Source organism: Equus caballus, chromosome 8, assembly GCF_041296265.1.
Source record: "Equus caballus isolate H_3958 breed thoroughbred chromosome 8, TB-T2T, whole genome shotgun sequence".
NCBI lineage: Eukaryota > Metazoa > Chordata > Mammalia > Perissodactyla > Equidae > Equus > Equus caballus.
Genome location: NC_091691.1, coordinates 93,054,029 through 93,074,160, shown reverse-complemented (window position 1 = coordinate 93,074,160; position 20,132 = coordinate 93,054,029). Strand labels below are relative to the sequence as shown.

General features: G+C 34.3%; 1 protein-coding gene across 4 annotated transcripts in view; it reads right to left on the bottom strand.

Moving 5' to 3' along the window:
* Positions 1-2,626: 2,626 nt before the first annotated feature.
* Positions 2,627-20,132, bottom strand: part of CCDC102B (coiled-coil domain containing 102B) — a 281,568-nt gene continuing 264,062 nt past the window's right edge. For 3 of the 4 annotated variants that reach the window (XR_011441604.1, XR_011441603.1, XM_023647965.2), the window contains one exon: positions 4,472-5,929. Coding sequence is in view for 2 of the 4 variants with exons in the window: in XM_023647965.2 (XP_023503733.1) it covers positions 5,926-5,929 (4 nt within the window). In the remaining 2 variants the exon portion in view is untranslated. Of the gene's footprint in view, positions 5,930-20,132 lie in introns of all 4 variants that reach the window. The other variant, XM_070275826.1, reaches the window with a different exon arrangement.

Genomic DNA, 20,132 nt, shown 5'->3' with positions numbered 1-20,132 from the left:
TTTCTTATGCGCCAGGCATCATGCTTATCAATGGATGAACCGTGACGAACAAGATGACGCGGTCCTTGTTCTCATGTGTCTTGCAGTCTCCCTGTCTCTTTCTTCCTTACAGTGACACTGGTAAATTGACCCCTGAACTGTTTCTTTGGGATACAACTGATGGTAATCTTTCTTCTTTCCATTCCGTTCAGTAAGAAAACATGAAGGCCACTGCTTCATCATGTTCCCTTTTTACCATGAGTGGGCCAGACCATGAAAGACAAATCTGAGAATCCTTATCTTTGGCAGGATTAACAAAATGAAGACATTTCTTAATAAATATTTCACACTTGAAATTGGTACATACAATTTTCCTGAGCCATAAAAATGAAAGGAAAACTATTTCTGAGCATTAGTTTGATACATTTTATTTCAAAATCGTTTTATGTTATGCTTTCCTTTTGAAATCTGATTTCAGCTTAGTATCATATCTTCATTTTCTTTCCAAGAGAGAGAATACGTGCTGCATTTTTCCAGCTGAACAACTTTAAATTTGAACAAACAGTAAAGTAGCTTCTGGTAATACCTAGAAGGGCACTTCTGAATCTTGTACAAAAAAGCCCCAAATCTCAAAGGAATTACTCACAGCTTCTAGAACTGAGGATGAACATTCTAATATTTTAGGACTAGGGTAGATCTGTAAAACATTCCAGCCTGCTATTTTTGGAGAAAGCTTCTCCCCTCTCCCTTCCCACAAGCTTCTGGAGGGATTCTCAGCCCAGCCTTAGAAGCAGAATAACCTATGACCTCCACCATCTGCCTTCAATTTCCTATTCACCAATTGCATGTCCTGCTATTTCCCAAGCACCACACTGAAACTATCTTCTGTTGCCTTGTCATGCCTTGTGTGTTCTTTCATCATGTCTTTGCTAATGGTCCCATCTTTTTATTTATCCAAAACTTTGATGCTTAAGTGCATAGCTCAAGCTCACCTCTTCCACGTATCCTTTCTGAAACTGTCCATTTCGTATAGATTATCTTGTTGCTGAATTCCTCTAACACTCATTCCACGTATTTGACACACAATAATCTATTTCTCTGTGATATGTCTTCTCATTCTGCCTTGTAGTAGAGTTGCTGCACTGTGAAACTTACACACCTGTATATCTCCTCTCTACCACTATCAAACTCCTTGAATGCTTCAAATGAGTATCTAGAATATGGTGTGACACTATGATATTTCAGTGATTTTGAATTACTGATTCCAGATAACATTTTTCCAAGTCTTTTTGATGAGCCATTCTCATTATTCATATCATGCTTGTGAGAGTCAGGCATAAACTCTCACAGTCAACATGGAGGCAGAATTGATGCACATTTGTTAATTTACACACTCAAATAATACAATTTTCTAAACATTAATAAGAGCTAACATTTACTGAAAAGGGACAATGGGCCAAACTATTCTCCATTTTTAGGGTGAGGACGCTGAAGCTTAATACTGTTTAAGTTCCATTTCTAAGTCACTCAAGTAAAAGAGGAGTCAAGACTCCAAGGTAGGTCAGACTTTCTCCAAAATATTTGTTTCTCCTTAAAACTAGTTATTAAGGGAATAAATGTGTTGATTGGTAGAAACAGGACACCAAATTTCCTGCTAATATTTTAAGCCATTAAATCTGTCTAAAATCCAAGATAATATTTACAATATTGGCTGTTACTTCTTTAGTGGTAGCATGGACACCTATCATTAACCCAATTTTGTAGATGAGGAAACTGTGATCAAACAGTCAAAGAACATGCCTACTCTGACTTTGCAGTCTGAAATCTTTCCACAATTCTATGCACTCTTCCAGCAAATTGACGTACTTCCTGTATTTCAAATGTCTTTTTGCAGTCTTACTTACCTAGCGATTGCCTCCTCATCCCAAAAGAACTAACCAGATATCATTTTCATTATGTAGCTTTTCCTGAACAATTTCTCTAAAAAGAACATGTTTCATTTATTTTTGTGTTGTCAGCATGTAGTAACTCCATAATAGGCTCTTTTGGTTAAAAATAATTTCAGTGTTGTATATTTAGTTAAAGTTCACATTTATCTTTTCTCATTTTTATTTATTTTTGTGGCAAAATCTTTCTTAATCACAGCTTTCAAATTTGAATTAAGGTTGTTATTTCCCTTTAAACATTACTAACATTTTATTCAGGGATATTTTTTCCCTTAGTGAGAAACAGTAGAAATTGGCATCACACCAAGCAGGCTGATTCAGCAAGAATGCACCTGGTAAATGCAAATGATTTTGTTTCATACTTTTAGGTTTTCTGCTGTGAAAAGCTATAATGGCTTACACAGTAGCTGGGGACAGAATGCTCATGCAAATTAGATTTTAATTCTTTACCGTCTTATGTCACCTATGCTGATTTTTTTGTAGATATAGAAGGCTTACATATCTCTTGGCTATATGAATCATGTAAGTAAGAGTTCTATTTCATGTTAATTATCTCCTTGTATGTTTCTTTATTTATAGAATTAAGAATTAAACCTGCACATATAAGTCGATGGTTTGGCCCGATCACTATAGGTAGTTGATTTTAAAAACAGAAACATTGTTTTATAAATATAGGATTAAATTCAATAAGAGACCATGAATGCTTTAAAATACATTTATTTGGGAAAATTCCAAAAGTCAAAACCTTAAAAGCCATTATCTATCGTAACTACGTAAAATAGATCAAATATTTTTACCAGCTCTTGGCTGAGATATATGAGTTGTCCTTGTCCTCAGAATAATAGCAAACTAAAATTTATTGGGTTCTTACAATGTCCTAGCAATTATGCTAAATTTTATACATTTTTATGTATTTCACTCTCAATAATTCGATGTAGTGGATATGCTATCCATGTTATAGATACGGACGCAGGAGCTAAGATCCACTTCTCCAAGTCACACATCTCGTAAATAATAAACCAGATGTGTTGGACTCTCTAATCTATGCTTGGTGTACGTCCTTAGTTTAGTAGAGAAAATGTGGTACAGTTGTGAGACTATTAGGACAATCTTTAGAGTTTTTTTTAATTTTTAAAAATTTTTTAAAGATTGGCACCAGAGCTAACAACTGTTGCCAATCTTCCTTTTTCTCCCCAAATCCTCCCAGTACCTAGTTGTATACTTTAGCTGTGGGTCCTTCTAGTTGTGGCATGTGGGACGCCACCTCAGCATGGCTTGATAAGCAGTGCTATGTCCATGCCTAGGATCTGAACCAGCAAAACTCTGGGACTCTGAAGTGGAGCATGCGAACTTAACCAGTGGGCCACGGGGCTGGCCCCTGGAGTTTTTATTTTATGTTTTATTTAGGTTTTATGAGCATAAAGACTATGACTCTATAAAATTATTTTTTTGGAAATATGACCCTTAGAATGGTCACATATGATATACATAAAACACCATCCTGCAAAGTCCCATTATGTCTTTTCTGGGGGAAGAATAAATGTGGTTAAGAATGTCTTGGTCATCACTAAGAGTGCTTAGAGACAGTATGTCACAGAACCAGAAGCTTAATGAAATCCTAATATTACCCAAATAATTTAACTGTTAATAATTTTTACCATTTCCAAACAGAAGTGAGTGTGAAATGGTGGCTTAAAAATGTCCACCTTTCATGCGGCCAGCTCCGTGGCCAAGTGGTTGGGTTTGCGTGCTCTGCTGCGGCAGCCCAGGGTTCGGATCCTGGGCGCGGACATGGCACCGCTCGTCAGGCCACGTTGAGGCAGCGTCCCACATCCCACAACTGGAAGGACCTGCAACTAAGATATACAGCTGTGTACAGTGGGGGGAGCGGGGCGGGGGGGGGGTGGGGGGGTTGGGGAGATAAAGCAGAAAAAAAAAAGAAGATTGGCAACAATTGTTAGCCCAGGTGCCCATCTTTACAAAAAAAAAATGTCCACCTTTCCGAGTTTTTGTTTTTTAATGTATGTGAGGGTGCTGATAACATGGAGAGAGACTTCACGTTGGTATCAAAAATAGCAGGTCACTGTTTGCCATAGGGAAGAGAGGACATATATTTTGCCAATGGAAAAGAATGTTGATATATATTTTACTATCATACCCCTGCAGAAAAAAATGTCAGTTTGTCCAATTTTGAATAAACAAGGCAATCTTTGGTTTATGTTCCTTAAAAAATGACAAATAATGCTGTAAATAATAAAGTTACTCATAATTTTTTATCAACAATAATCCCAAACTTCTCTATCTGGACAAAAATACACTGATTTCAAAAATTTCTTCTGTAAGAAAACACTTAAGCAGAATGTAAACTGAATATAAATTTAATATTTTTTGCTAAGTTCTATTAAAAAATTTCCCTTTAATGTAATTTCCTTGATAAAACCCCATGTTTTTAAAAGATCATATATAAAAATACTAAAGAACGTGAAATTTCAAAAATAAAATTAAATGTGGTATAAATTAATATAAAACACCAAGGATTAACAATGTAAAGGATGATAAAATACCATTTATTATAATCCCTAATCGTGAAAATGAAATCTATGCTACGTATATTGCAATAGTTAAAATTTCAAGCCAGAAGTAATTATGCAATCTTAGTGCTGAAAGACTGTATAAATTTTGTATAGTTAAATGTTAAATGAAAATTTTATAGGTTTAAAAGCAAAATAAAAACAAAATCACAGCTAAGATCCCAAGTATAATTCTCACCAAAAGTTATGACAAAGTATTTGCAATAACTATAAAATATTCTGAAGCAGAAGTAGATTTACTGAATTCAATGGTTACCATGTCGTAGGGGCATCTCTGATGAAAATAAAATTGAGCAGCAGACTTCCCACTATTCTCCTCCAAATATAGCAATCTTTATCCAAGAGCCCAGGATTTAATGTAACAAGTGGATAGAAAATGGGCTGTAGGATCCAGCAGACATGAGCTTGAAAGTCAGCCCAGCTACGTTCTACCCATCTATAAACAGACAAGTTCCAAAACGTATGTACTTCAATTTGTGTGTCTACATAACATCAATAATAACCCCTCCCCATGAAACCCACCGAGTTCAGTGGACAGCACACAGAAAGAATTAAATAAGGGTAGTTATTTAAAATAATCCGTTGCAAAGTTATATGATGAGGTCAACTTGCTGCATGGACATTTCATAGTTATGACCCGTGTGAAAAGCACACAGAGGACTAACTTAGTCACCAGGCAAATTCCTAGTATGAAACTCTGTTCCCAAACCTTGACTTATAAATAAGATTTTTGTGAGTCTTTCTTGTAGAATATTATAAGTATACAGTGAGTTTTATGTTTATATTTGGCATGTGTAGCTGGACACGACTTCCAGAAACACCTCTGGGTCAGTTCAACTCAGCATCCTGTGATCCAGGGGGAAGGCAGAGAAATGGAAACCATATTATCCATTGATTAAACAATATACATATATAAAATCAAACACAGAGTTAACCGTATTCTGCTTTTAAAGCAATATGAGAACAGATGTAAAATCATTTAAATATAAATGTGATATACCATATGAAATAGACAATATCTGCTTTCGTGAGCAGAATAAAATGGTTAGAATAATTAAATACGAGAGAACCATGGAACCCTACATAAAATAAGATAGAAAACAAGATAAAATAGTAACAATAAAGTTCATTATTGAGACACTAACATAAATCATTAAACACACAGTTAGAAAAACTCTCATGTAATTGATCAAAACTTCACCTAAATGCTTAGGTTGTCTGAAAAGAGTAAAATATTTGCATAGAAGAACGTTATTTGACACGCATGATTTACAAAATAGTGAATGTAGGAAGGTAACAATTCCATAGGGCAGACAATGACAGCCAGGTAACAATCAAAATGAACAGAATTTAAGCTTTTCTATTCCACTTTTAAACTTTGCAGGATGACTGTCTTACAGGCGAAGGCATCATCTAAAATAAGAAAAAGAAAAATGACCATTAACATACACAGGAAGCCAAAACATTAGTAATAGACAAAAATATCATTTCTTTCCTCTATTGTCTTCATGAGTCAAGGAAAAACTGAATTTCACTGTAGCTTTAGCATATAAGTGGTCACAGGAACAACGGTTATCTCCATCTAGAAAATATTCTCTGACAGCAAATCTCACACAAATAACCTAAAAGACATTACTGAATATATTAATTCATAATTGTATATTTTGTGGATAAATGTACCTAACTTTGGATTTTAGCTGTGTCTAAAATCATGTGTCAGAACGAAGAATAATCTTATGCATACAGCCAGATTACTTGAATTTATGAATGCATCATAAAGACAGGAGTAAAGGAGGAGTGAGAAGTTGGGCCAGGGCACTCTGTCAGAGCTGCAGTGGCTTCTTGCTGCATTGCTAGAAGAAATGCAGAGCTGCTGAGGCAGTAGTGTCAGAACATAGCAGGAGTCTGCTCAGCTACAATTCTGGCATCTCAACCTCTATCAAATGCTACTTACATCTAACCAAACCCTTAAATGCCTTAAACAGCACTGGGCAGCCTTGTGATACTACTCTGCTTGATGCTGGTGCTGCCAGGAGAGACAGCAGGAGAGCAAAGAGGCAGGGATCTAGGGAGGATACTGCTATGGTGTCTCCCCAAAATCACAGGTTGGAATCCTAAGGCCCAATGTGATAGTGTTAGAAGGCGGGGCCTTCGGGAGCTCATTAGGTCATGAGGGCAGAGTCGTTGTGAGTAGGATCAGTGCTCTCATAAGATACCCCAGCCAGAGAGCTCCCTAGCCCCTTCCACCACCGTGAGATACAAAGACAAAACTCTGCCATGGTAAGAGGGCCCTTTCCACATGGTGCTGGCATTCTGATCTCAGACTTCCAGCCTCCAAAACTGTAACAAAGATTTTTTTGTTTATAAGCCACCTAGTCTGTGGTAATTTGTTATAAGAGCCTGAACAGATGAAGACAGATCTAGAGGGGTGACTAAATGTATTTTCAGGAATAAAAGCAGATGGAAAATGGGATGCAATATAATTCGTGTTAGCTGGTGCCCCCCATCACCCCAGGATAGAAACAAACAAAAACAAGGGAAAAATGTACATTTTTAATGATACTAACTTTTTAAAATTAGTTTTCATCTTCACTTTAGATTGAAGAAAAACTTATTTATCTTGTTACTAGGATTTTTTTTAATACTCTAAGTAAGTAGTATCTGTTGATTCGAGAAATCTTAAGATCTTTAAACATTTCTGGTGTTAAGCCTATATGTTTTAGACAAAGACAATATTACTAGGAAAAAGCTGAGTAATAACATGACTGATTCTGGACGATTGAGTAAATGAGTTTATAAACATTAACAGTGAGATCCTGTGTCCTAGTGGGACACCCACGAGGCACCCTTTCCTTTGGTTTGATTCAGACGGCTTGGATTCTTTTTGTAGTTCTGTGGTTCTCTCTCTCTCCCTCCCTCTCTCTCTCTTTTTCTCTGCCTCCCTGAAAAATAATTTCTTTATGCTCAGTCATGACACAATGTAATTTCCTTACAGATGGGAGCTTGTCTTCTGAAGAAATTAAAATATGTTGATCTCACCCATAATCAAAAGCTATCAGAATGTCAAACTGCAATAGTATACTTAAGGAAATAGATAAAGCACATATATCCTTTTCCAGCTTAATATGGAAGTATCGAGAATAGTTTCTTGCTTCATAATTCTGAACATAAACACCATTTCCCTTTACAGAAGAAGCAGCATATTAAAAAAATTAAACATCACTTTTCGAAGAATTTTTGTGGTGGACATTTTACTAGCCCCACAATGAATGTTTTACTCCCCTTGAATTATGTAACCACTTTCAGGGGATTTGAAAATAATTATTTCAGTAAAAGGGTGTAGAGCTCCTGAACTTGCATAATTTCCCCTAAGAAAAATTAAATCAGAATTATGTAAGTACATCTCTACAAATCCAGCTGGCCCTGAGGCTCTGCCTGGAAGAAATAAGAATGCAGTAAGCTACAAAGGTCGGGTTAGCCTCTGGTCCTTCTTGTCCTCAGCAAACCTACCGCAATGATCATTTGGAGTAAGACCACAAGATACATAAACTATCCGCGGTGTGGAAAAGATTTAAAAATGAAAAGCAGTAGAATATTTTAGCAAGAACCCAAGCACAGGGGAAGAAAGTGAAGGGGAAGAAAATAAAAGCAAGAGAGGTTGAATAGTATCTAATGAGTTTAGGCTTGTCCTCCAGTGAAACTGAATGATTGATGGAAGAACAAAATTCGCAGTGAAACTAGGACGATCTCAGTGGGCAGTCTACATTTATCAAATTATTGGTAGGAGAGGAAATTTCTCCTATCCAAACAAAGATCCTTGGAAGGGCTTTATAGAAGCCCTTTACAATATTTAGAAGCACTTTAGATTTTCTGGTCAAACTATAGCTCTCAGCCATGATAGTCTTTAGATTATGACAAGTCGTAGAGGCCATAAAGTAGCCCCAATCATCCCACTACAGTCGATACAGTATCCTGATGTTTCCTGTTGAGAGTTCAAAATAGCAGATAATTTTGTTCAATTTGCATCCCTTTTTTGCTGCCCTGCCCCCCTATACACACACTCACAGTTATACTCAAATGTCCGTGACCTCGTTAGAGTACAATGTCTGCCACAGAGAAGGTGCCAATTACGTATTTGTTTATTTGAGAATGCCATATGATAGACCAAAGGCTAATGCCCTAATCTCAGTGGAAATTAAGACACTTTTTCTTGAGAGACTATTGATAATATGTGCCATAATTTATTAGCTGTTTCATCCTTCCAAGCAGAATTTTCATTTTTCCAGGAGTGTCTCTTAAGTTAATAATGAGAAATTAGAACACAAGTGTATACACACAGATGTTTATTGCAATAGTACTAATAATATTTAAAGATTTTAAAGCAGAAAAAATGTTTAACAATAGGAGAATAACTTCAAATAATAGTATATGTATACCTTAGAATATTATGAACCATTAAAATGGTGTTTAAAAATATTTTTAAATAGCAAAACATAATTTTAGTGAAAAAAGGGTGGCTCAAATCTGCACAGACATCATAATTGTGATTATAATATATTCATCATCATGTATTTAGCATATAGGTATATATTTAGCATATGTACGAGACTATGAGAGAGAGAGGGAGAGAGAGACAGAGAGAGAGTGTGTGTGTGTCTGTCTGTCCAGAGAGAGGTGATAGAGAATAGACATCAAGACATTATGAGTATGGACTCCAGAGTCAGGCCACCTGAAGGTGAATCCCAATTTTGCCACTTAATGAACAAATTAGTAATAAAATATAATATTTTTACAAGAAGCAAAGTATCTATACATACTTTGCATTGAATCCTATCTAAATAAGTTTCTCCAATATATGACTAATTAGTAACGAATTTCAGAAATTAAATAGAAACATCAACTGGCCATCCATAACTTTTAATATCCTAATGTGATAAAGTCTCTTAGTATCCTAACCACTGTTAATCAGATCTTCAAATATAGTGCTAATAAAATCCACCTGACACTCACTGGCCCTTCATTGAAAATATTTGTAGGAATTCTTGGATCTGTGAAATTACGTCTGCAAATTTTATTAATGCTGAGTCAACATTTCAAATATTTCTTTATTTAATATTTTTAAATTAATAAAGTATACACTAGATTTTAGATTCTATAGAAAAACCCTAAATTTTACATTCTGTGACTGCATTTAATCTTTGACTATATGATTTAAATGGATGAAAGCATTTATTTTTATGCACCCAGAAGTAATAGACTTACTTTAATAAATCTAATAAATAAAGCCAACATTGCTAAAAAGTGTCTTTAAAAGAATAGAGTTCGGGTACATTTAATGGAATGAGGTATAATATAGCAGAAGATTTAATAGTATTAGTGGATTTTAATTTTTTATTTTACTATTTTAAAGAGGTTAAATAAAAGGAGCTTAGCTAATTTTTCCTCCCTTCCCTCTTTTTCTCACCCACCCATCATCACATTCCTTTCTTTGTTTCTGCACCACCAATTCTATAATACACAGATGAGGCACAAATATTGTAATATAGCTGACATTTTCCATAAAGAGATAAAAAGTGATAAGCTGAATAAAATACAATTTTGTGGGAGTTATATGACAAATCACTTCCATTTATGAGCTTATCATTATTTTCCACGAAAGGGGAAATTCAGGTTTTGTACACATCGCTGAGATCTTTCTTTTTTACTTAGTGTTAAAAATGCAAGCTCTGTCATCAACTTCCTGTTCATAAATGTGCAAATTTACTATATAAGTAGGTCCACTATTTATTTATAAATGTATTTATAAATTTGTAAATTTATAGTACTTTCCTTTTACTTACTATCAACACTTTTCAAAGTGACAATTTCTAAAAATGGAAGACATGTTCTTAAAATTTGAATGCCATGTCACATTAATTTTTGCTATTTGAGGTTGTCAATTAGATATGTCATAGAAATGAGTAATTGCCGAAATTTAATAACCAGAAGTAAACATGGAACATCAACTGTGCTACTAGAAAATCATCTGTGATTGAATCAATATTTTTGTCCTCACATCTGACTACGTAAGTTTTACAGCTTGAGTTCTACAATGTTCTTGACAGATGTGGCAATAATAATGTTAAGATAATATTGCAAATTTTTAAGTAAAGAGCTGTATGACTATTGTACTCGAACTTTCCTTAAGCACCAACTCCAATGTGCCTATTGTTGATGTAAAAGTTAGAAATATGAATCTGTGTAGTATAAATGCCAAAGTTAAATATTAAACCATGAAAATATGCCAACAATGGAGATCACTTAAAATGGAAAAATCATCAACAGAAATATTTTAGTTCATTGACATGATCTGTATTTACTCCTACTCAGGGGAACTTTAATAGAAATATCTAAATTATAATTGAAGTTATTGAACAGTCATAGATATGGTAGGGAGAATATATCTTATAAAAAATATTTAAATAAGGTAAGAAAAAATGGAAACCTACACATAAAGGGCATTATCAAAGTACAGAGAATATGTGGAATTTATTGGGAAAATAAAAATTTATAGAGTTTCATTTTAAGAAGAAAACCAAATGTAATGAAAATATTGTCACAAATGTTATACAATATAATAGATTATAATTTAATAATCTACATTCTAAATTCCTTAAAGAAGGATAGATGCTGGGAAAAAAAGAAGGATAGAATATAGTTGAGTGAAAATAGTTTTTTTTGATATTAGAATTGAAAAGCTATATAGAATCTAAATGTTTTATTACCCTGCATAATTTTCAGTTAGCTTAATCTGGTTATTGTGAAGGGCCAGACACTTATCCTTGAATTCAAGGCCCTGTCTCTCATCTTTAGAAATTGCTATCGGTACAACAATGGGGAGATACTTTTTCAAAAGATCAAATGCACATTCTGAAGCACATTTCTATGTAAAAATATAGTAATGAGCTAAGATATTATGAAAAACAATGAGAATAACATAGAGAGCAGTATTTAGAAGATATAACTAAATACCATATAACATATGACAACAATCTGACTGATAAATTAATTCTTCTATAGAAATATAAATTATATAGTAATTACATATATAAAGATTTTTTACCTGCCTCCTATCTCTCACTTCGCAACAAATTATACTTAACTTTTACGTGTTAAAAGAATAGAAGTAGTGACTACATGTGTGTGTACATTTCTGTAGTCTGAAAATAGAACATTTAAAAATACTCCTGGTAGCTGTGTTTTTGTTTTTTTCTGAAGATTGGCATCTGAGCTAACGATTGTTGCTAATCTTTTTTTTTTTCCTGCTTTGTTCTCTCCAAATCCCCCCAGTACATAGTTGTGTATATATATATTTTTTAGTTGTGGATCCTTCTAGTTGTGGCATGTGGGACGCCACCTCAACATGGCCTAATGAGCGGTGCCATGTCTGTGCCCAGGATGCGAACCCTGGGCCACTGAAGCGGAGCGCTCGAACTTAACTACTCAGCCATGGGGCTGGGCAATGGTAGCTGTGTTAATAATGCTATGAAAAGTGTAGCTCCATCGTAGCTGTGATTATTAATTATTTGGCTATACTATAAAATAGCAATTAGATAAGATTTAACACACAATGTGGGTGTTCATTCGTGAGATTGATAAAATTTGGTTTTAATTTCCTTTTCCCCTGTACCATGAAGAATTAAACAATCATAGAGTGTTTGTATATTTTATAATCTTCTCATTCATGGAAATAAGAAAAGATTCAGAAATGTATAGAAAACATGAAAAAGCAGATTTGCTCATTCACATTGAAATTTGTCTTTTCTAAATCAAAATAAGAAAAAGACTGAGAAAGTCTATGGAGAAACATTATAAATCAAAATATTAAATGCAAATAAATATATGAGGTGACCATCAGCTTATTTTTTAATACATAATGCAAACACACCCACACATCAAAAAAAATTAGAATGTTTGTTGTCTTTGAATTCCATCTTTTAAAATGTCAAGACTTTCCCATTACAATATTACCCTTGCCTCCAAAACTTAAATATATGGCTATGGTAACATTAATATTTTGATTCTTGACTCAGAAACAAAAGAACGAAGATCATACATCTATTTCTGTAGACCTTGCAGATACTATATTTTCAATCTGAATGGTGTATTTTTCAAAGATTCATTAATTTACAAGTCTAGAAAAATTGGCAAGCTGACTCATAGAATAATATTGCCTTGTTTCTACTCTATAAAAAGTCTTATTCAGTCCTCCTCCAAAGAAATTGTGTTTAAAAAATGGGAAATATGCCAAATGACTTCTTTTACATGTTTTCAATACAAAATTTTTTAATCCAGCTGCCATGACAAAGTGTTTTTAAATAAATGGAATGAAATTAAGGGAATCTACCTTATTGTTTTAATGGAAAGCTAGTAGTTTTCATTCAAGAAAATGTTTCTGATATGTGGAGTATGTTCCGGATATTGTTCTAGGTGTTGGTCACAAAGCAATGAGCAAGACAAACAATATCCTTGACATCATGGGGGTTACAGTCTGGAAATAGGTAGAAATATAGGCATATATATATGTACCATATGTGTACGTATAATTATTATTTTATCAAAACAGTGAAAACATTTCATCCACAATAAATTTGAAAAGACCATTGGTATTTTGGTAGTTGGTTATGCTTACTGTTATTAGGTCATTTATAAGGTAATATAAACTGGCAGAAGACATAAAACTCATTGCCTGACCTTGTTTCCAAATGTGAATTTTAAAATAGCTAAGAGAAAAGTTCCTAGAAAAATGTCACAGGAATTCTTATGATGTATTCAGTTTTATTTAATAGAAAATACTATTAAAAGGATGTTTCTCTATGAATTAACTTAAACACATTCTACTTGATATAAAATTTTCCACAATATCAGTAAACATGGCATAATATCCATGAAACCGATAGGCATTCTTAATCATCGTGGTGTTAAATGACTGTCTGTATCTAACGATGATTGAAGTAACCTCTTTTTTAAAAATATGCTTTCAAAAATAGCATAACTATTCTTGAAACTTTACTTTCTTTCCTCTCCTCAATGTGAATTTTAGTACAATATGACAAGTTTCATGCGTATTTCTGTGGCTATGCTGATTGGAAATACACAAATTTAAAGATTAGTTTGGAATTAAGTAACATCGTTATTATAACATATTATCCATGAATAATATAGCCCCTTATTTATTCAAGGGTCCTTCAGGACCTACAAAAAATTGTGTAAACTTCGCAAAAGGAATTTTGCATACATTTGATTTATTCAAAGACATCTTTTAAAATTTTTATTAATAGATATGGAATTATTTGAATTTTTCCATGTGTTTATAAGTTAGTTTGTTAAACTTCTACAGAGAAAATTTATTTAACTTTTCTTTTTATATAAATGTTCTGTACATTGTCTTGGATATGCATTTTGCCTATGTATAATAGCAAAATTGTCTCCTTTTTCCAGTATTTACATCTTTTTTTTCTTGCTTATCATATAATCTTGTTTTACCGAGGTACGACACTGCAGAGCAAATTTGCTGGTCACCTTTGATGTTTTTTGTTTGTTTCTGAACTCGATGAGGGGTTTGGTGTTTCACCAGAAGGATATTTGTATAATTTTCAGATAGAAATGCTAAGTAGTGAAGGACATTCTTTTATGTCTCCAGTTTTGATCATGAATAAGAATTAATAATTTTAAATTGTTTTATTATTGTTATGTAATAATGATACCATTTTTCTCAGTTGAAGTGTTGAAATAAATTAATACATTTCTGATAGAGGACCTTCGTTGAATTCTGAGAATAAACACCATATGGTCCTGATGAATATTTTATAACACTTCTAGATTCCACTTGCCAAGATTATCACAAGATTTTTGTGCCCATAATCATAGATCAATCTATAATTCTCCTGTCTTAGACTAGTTTCATCAAATTTGTTTCAATACTTTACTCTCTCATAAAATGTGTTGGGAAATGTGCTCTTTTGAACTTCTCTATAACATTTTTTTATCTGTTTCTCCAGATTTTGATAAAATAGCTATAAAACTCAGCTATAACACTTGGTTTATTTGTTTCAAGGAGGAATAGGGAATTTAATGCATAAGTGAAGTATTTAATAATAATTATTCTATCCGGTTCCCTTTTTATTTTTTATGGAGTACTGGAAATTATTTTCTAGAGAATTTCAAATATCTAAATTTATAATTTTTATGGATTAAAAATTTTCAGAATCTTCACTTGTATTTTATAAACGTCAACTATAACTCTGGTTATATTCTATTTCTAAATGCTTTTTAAGTTACTTGGGGGTGTTCCCTCTTTTTTTCTTGGTCAATTTTAGCTTTTGATTTGATGGGGAATTTGGGGGCGTCTGTGGTTGTTGTGAATGTCTTTCCCCCTTCCCTCACTCTGCTTTATAAGAAGCGACTTGGGTCCATGTCACACTGCCAAGCCCCATGGCCCACAGAGACAGGCGAACCCCTGGCCGCAGTGACACTGTCGTTTTGTGTTTCTGGCCCATGAAGAGTTCTGTTTGTGCCACTGAACATGCCCCTGTTTCTTAATGACTTTTTAAAAATAGGTCTGATTTCTTAGCTCAATGTTTAGAGCAAAGAAAAGATGATCAATGCATAATCTTACAGTATCCTTTTGACAAGGATTGCTTACATATTCTTCTGGCAGCAGTCATTTTATATATGAATGTAAAAATGAGTTGTCCTATTAGATTTTAGTGTAATGTCTAAACCGTTTTATCACATTTGGTTTCTATTTTTATTCAGCCAGAATTTTAAAAGGATCAAATATGTAATGAGACCACCAAACACTTCCATTTTCCTAGATTAATGATGGCCCATAGGCAGCAATTCGGAAACTGTAATTTATTGTGCTGAAACAATAACCCATGGAGTGATATCCGAGCGACCCATAAAAGTTAATGCAATTTTAGAGGTGTCGAATATAGTCCCAAAGAAGAGCTAGGAGAAAGTGGGTCACTCTGCAAGCAAACCTCTACATCTCAAAGAATAGTGGTAATAAAAATGATTCAGAAACAGGGACCAAAGGACCACAATAAAATAATTCAATTTTGCAAATTTCTTTATGCATATAAAAGTAACTGTGCCTGTGAGTGGTGTTTCATTTTATTTATATTCTTTAAATAATACCAGTTCTTTAAAATTATTTATGGCTACGATGTGCAGTATTAGGACAATTCACTTAAAATTTCTTTTAAATGCTTTCAAATATATTTTCTCATTTGATCGTCCTTACCATTCTGTGACATATACGTGCATACACACATGCTGAGCTAAAGCGAGTAAGCGAATTTTCCACATTACATATGTCCTCTCATGCAAAACAGGTACTCTATTTACTCTAGTGTATACATTCACACAGGAAGATTTTCATTTCTTTTATGATAATAACAAATGGGCAAATGTGAACACTATAACGACTTAAAACATTTGACATATCTTTCTTAATGTTAGCTAAAAGAAAAGAAGACTGCCTTCTTTCCATAAACTTGGTTTTTTAAAATCTATATTACTTTCATTTTGGCTGAAATTCAAAATTTTCTTTATTTGTAGTTCATGCAAATATGTGTCATTAACTGCACACAAGGATGATGATACAGATCTAATTCACAGCTTGAATAATTCCAATGATGATAAAGCATCCAAAATGGAATGTCATTCTTTAACATTCAACGAAATGTAAAAGTAATTTTTATTTTGATCTGTATCTTTGAATTTCAGAAGAAATCACAAGAGGAAAGAAAATGTATGTATCATGGTTTTCAGAAGTCTTTGGAAAAATGAGAGAACTATTTCTATAAGATTATAAGTAAAACAGTTCAATATCAGGCTTAAAATATTTTAAATGTAATGATAAAGACATTTTTTTAAATAACAGGAATTCTTTGAAAATAGACTATAATTCCTTGTGAAATAGTGAGTTCCCTCCCCCTGGAATGATTTAAGTGCTGGCGATGCTATCAGAGGGGCGATTCCGTCATCATGATGGGATAGGTAATCTGGATGGTTTCTTCAGTTCCAATGCTCTAAGATTCTTTGAAAATTTTGATTCTTTTTTAAATCCCCAAATGTTAATTTTGAAAACTCTTTTTCTCTGAAGTTAAATATGATATATTTCTTCATTAATTCAAGGAATATTTAACACCTATTATATGCCACATCCCATGTAGATGCACTGGGCATAGAGTGGTAAATTAAACAGAGCATGATGTCTGTCCTCGTGATGCTTACTTCTGGGAGAAAAAACAGGTGTGAAACAGAAGCCTATACCTGTCTAAACGGGGACATCCTATTTTGGTATGTGACATGAATTAAAAGATCAGGTTGATGTGAGATTAAGGGTAAAATTCTATGCCATCAGGGAATGCCTCACCAAGGAAGTGACATTTGAGTTGTCACCTAAAACAAGTGAAAGAAGTCAGGGGAAGAATGATGAACATAATGTCATGATCATAAAAAACAGACTCTTCAAAGGATAGCTCTGGGTAGAGCTTTGCAGGTTCAGGAAATTAAAAAAAAAAATCGATGTTGCTGAAGCATAAACGAGGAACAGGGAAGAGAAGAGAAAACCACTTAGAAAGCTGACATCATCCCACGTTTTATAGGTCATTGCGAGGAGTTCAAATATTTATTCTACGTTTAATGAGAAGCTATTGAAAAGTTTTCACCTGGAGAGTGACATAATATAAATTGTGCTTGTAGAATACCGCTGTTCAATGGAGAGGATGTCGTGGAGCTGGAGCTAGGATTTGAAAGCCAGTGTAGGAATCCACGGAAGAGATCATGGTAATCTAGACGGCAGCAGTAACAGAAAGGTGGAGGCAGCTGTTTAGCCAAAAAGAGATTTAATTGAATTTTCTGATTTACTAGGGAGTGGCTGAAGCAGATGTCAAGAACTTAGTAGTTTCTGAACAAGAAAAAGAGCTGGTATCAGGCATACCCAACTGCTGTAAACAGTTATAAAAACAGGGCAAAATGTATGAAAAGTGTATGAAAACATATTTGAAAGCAACTGGCTGTGATATGAATTTTAAGGGAAGGGGAGCGTATGGAGCGAGGTCCACATTCACCCAGAATTTCTCACTAGGATATTTTTCAAAATGCTGTGGGGAGGTAGAGGCAGGCAGGGAGCACTGGTTTCCCTGAGCGTAGAAGTGGGGTTCAGAGTCTGGGGCTGTGAAGGTGGCTGCGGTCTGGATGGCACAATATTAGAGGAGAAAAATAGAGAGAAGGGCTCCAAACAGCTGCGTGGAATGTGCCCTAGGTCCTGTGGCTGTTCCTGAGCTGACCGTGAGCAGGGCGAGATGCTCGAAGGGCAAGCAGCAAACATGAGGAGAACTGAAGCGTTTTCAGAGGTCTCCCGGGACTGGGGAAATGTTGCAGTTCCTTCCTAGTCATTCTGCAGGGACCTTGGTGCACACAGTAGGCTTTCAGTCGAGACACCAGAAACACTATTCCCCACAAGTAAAATCATGCCTTAGGAATAAGGGCTCTGCTCTAATGGGGGGATAATTAAAATACACCTGTGCTAACGTGGATTACAACCAGGCATCCACAGTGTCTTAGTCTGTTCGGGCTGTTAGAACAAAATGCCACAGACTGGGTAGCTTATAAACAGCAGAACTTACTGAAGTGGCTTATACTGCACCAACGTTATGAAATTTGAGAGGTGCACAAAACATGAAATGGAAAATATACTTAAATTTGAGTAACATAATTTAAATGATAATTCTGCATTTAAATAAGTATTTGTAAGTAATGCACTGCAAAATGCTATTGACATGCAAAATTTCCTTTTCCACACAGTATGTTTGTTTTACTCAGAAAACAGACATTCCAGAAAGTCACTGGTAACACTAAAACAATTAGAGTGGTGTTATGACTGATAATATTTCTCAATAGAAATAAAAGTAATTGCAAAATTTAGTTCTGTGTTTAAATTTTAGAGGGGGGCCACTGGATACAAAGTTTGGGAGAACAATGGCGGCTATTTTTAACTTGTGGCTTGGGATGAAAGACGACTATTTAAGTAGTCCAGATGGAAGCCAAAATAATAATAATAAAGGAACATAAAATTTAAAAGGTAGTCATAGCCAACAGACTTCCCAAACAGGAATGATCAAACTGTCAGAACGTAGGCCTCCGTCTCTCACTCCGTCAGTGCTAAAATAAGGCAAAGGTCACTTGAATCATAGAAGTGTTTAACAGGGAAAATATATTTCCACTTTATATCTTGACAATCTCTATTTAATATTGGTGAAAATACGTATTCAACAGAAAATAATTAAGGGAAAACCATATAATAATGTGATATCCAAGGATATATTACAATTATGTTCAATAATTATTGACCCATAGACTTCCATTTCACATAAGTAATACATAAAATGAAGGAAGCATAGACAATATCTTTCATAAATTTATTTGTTAAACAGAGACAATTAGTTTTTAAGTTATTGTGAAGATTATTAAAGTTAATATACGTGAAGACATTGGTGCACTGGCTCAGTACATAGTCAACAATACATGGCTGCTGTTACTTCCTTCATTATATTTTCCCAGAGGCTCCACCATGTCAACAAACCATTTGTCAAGTTTCATCTTGATGTTTCCTTTCTTAATTTATTAGAGCTTTTGTGATGTAACAGGAGCTTTCTACTGTGTTAATTATCAAGTAAGTGCCCAAGACTGTGCCAGTTGGTATAGATATATTATTTCCAATCTCCATAACAACCCACAAAATCAGTAGCATTGCATTTTTAAAAAGATGTTAAGTAATTTGTCCAAGATCAAACAATAGTAGCTGCTAGAATTGAAATGGCGATTAACTGAGATCCTTCTCATTATAGCCTGCCGTATACAAAGGAAGGTAAAATAAAGCTATTTGAAAGGGTCACAATTAATCACAGCTATATATGAGATTTTAAAATATGTGTGTGCATTTTCCTATTACAAACGCCTAGAAGTACTGTAATATGCCATAAAATTATTTAACTTAGTTTATCTAAAATAGACATTGATGTATTTTTTGCTTTCTCTTTTATTAATTATAATCTGCTTAAATAGATAACTTTAGATGGAATATACAGAATTAGTATCAAAATAAATGATGCCAGGGCTGGCCCGGTGGTGTAGTGGTTAAATTTGCACACTCAGGTTCGGCTGCCCGGGGTTCATGGGTTTGGATCCTGGCTGTGGACCTCCACATTGCTCATCAAGCCATGCTGTGGCGGCATGCTACAGACAAAACAGAGGAAGACTGGCACAGATGTTAGCTCAGGGACAATTTTCCTCAAGCAAAAAGAGGAAGATTGGCAACAGATGTTAGCTCAGGACCAGTCTCCTTCACACACACACACACACACACACACAAATAATAAATAAATAAATAAATCTTGCTTTTCCTCAAATGTTTATTACTATTTGTAGAAGGAAATAATTTAAATATTCTGTATCTCACATCTTATTTCTGCACTTTTCAATATGGTAGATGCTACCCGCATATGGCTACTGAGCAAGAGTAATGTGGGTAGTACAAATAGAGATGTGCTGCTCTAAGTGTAAA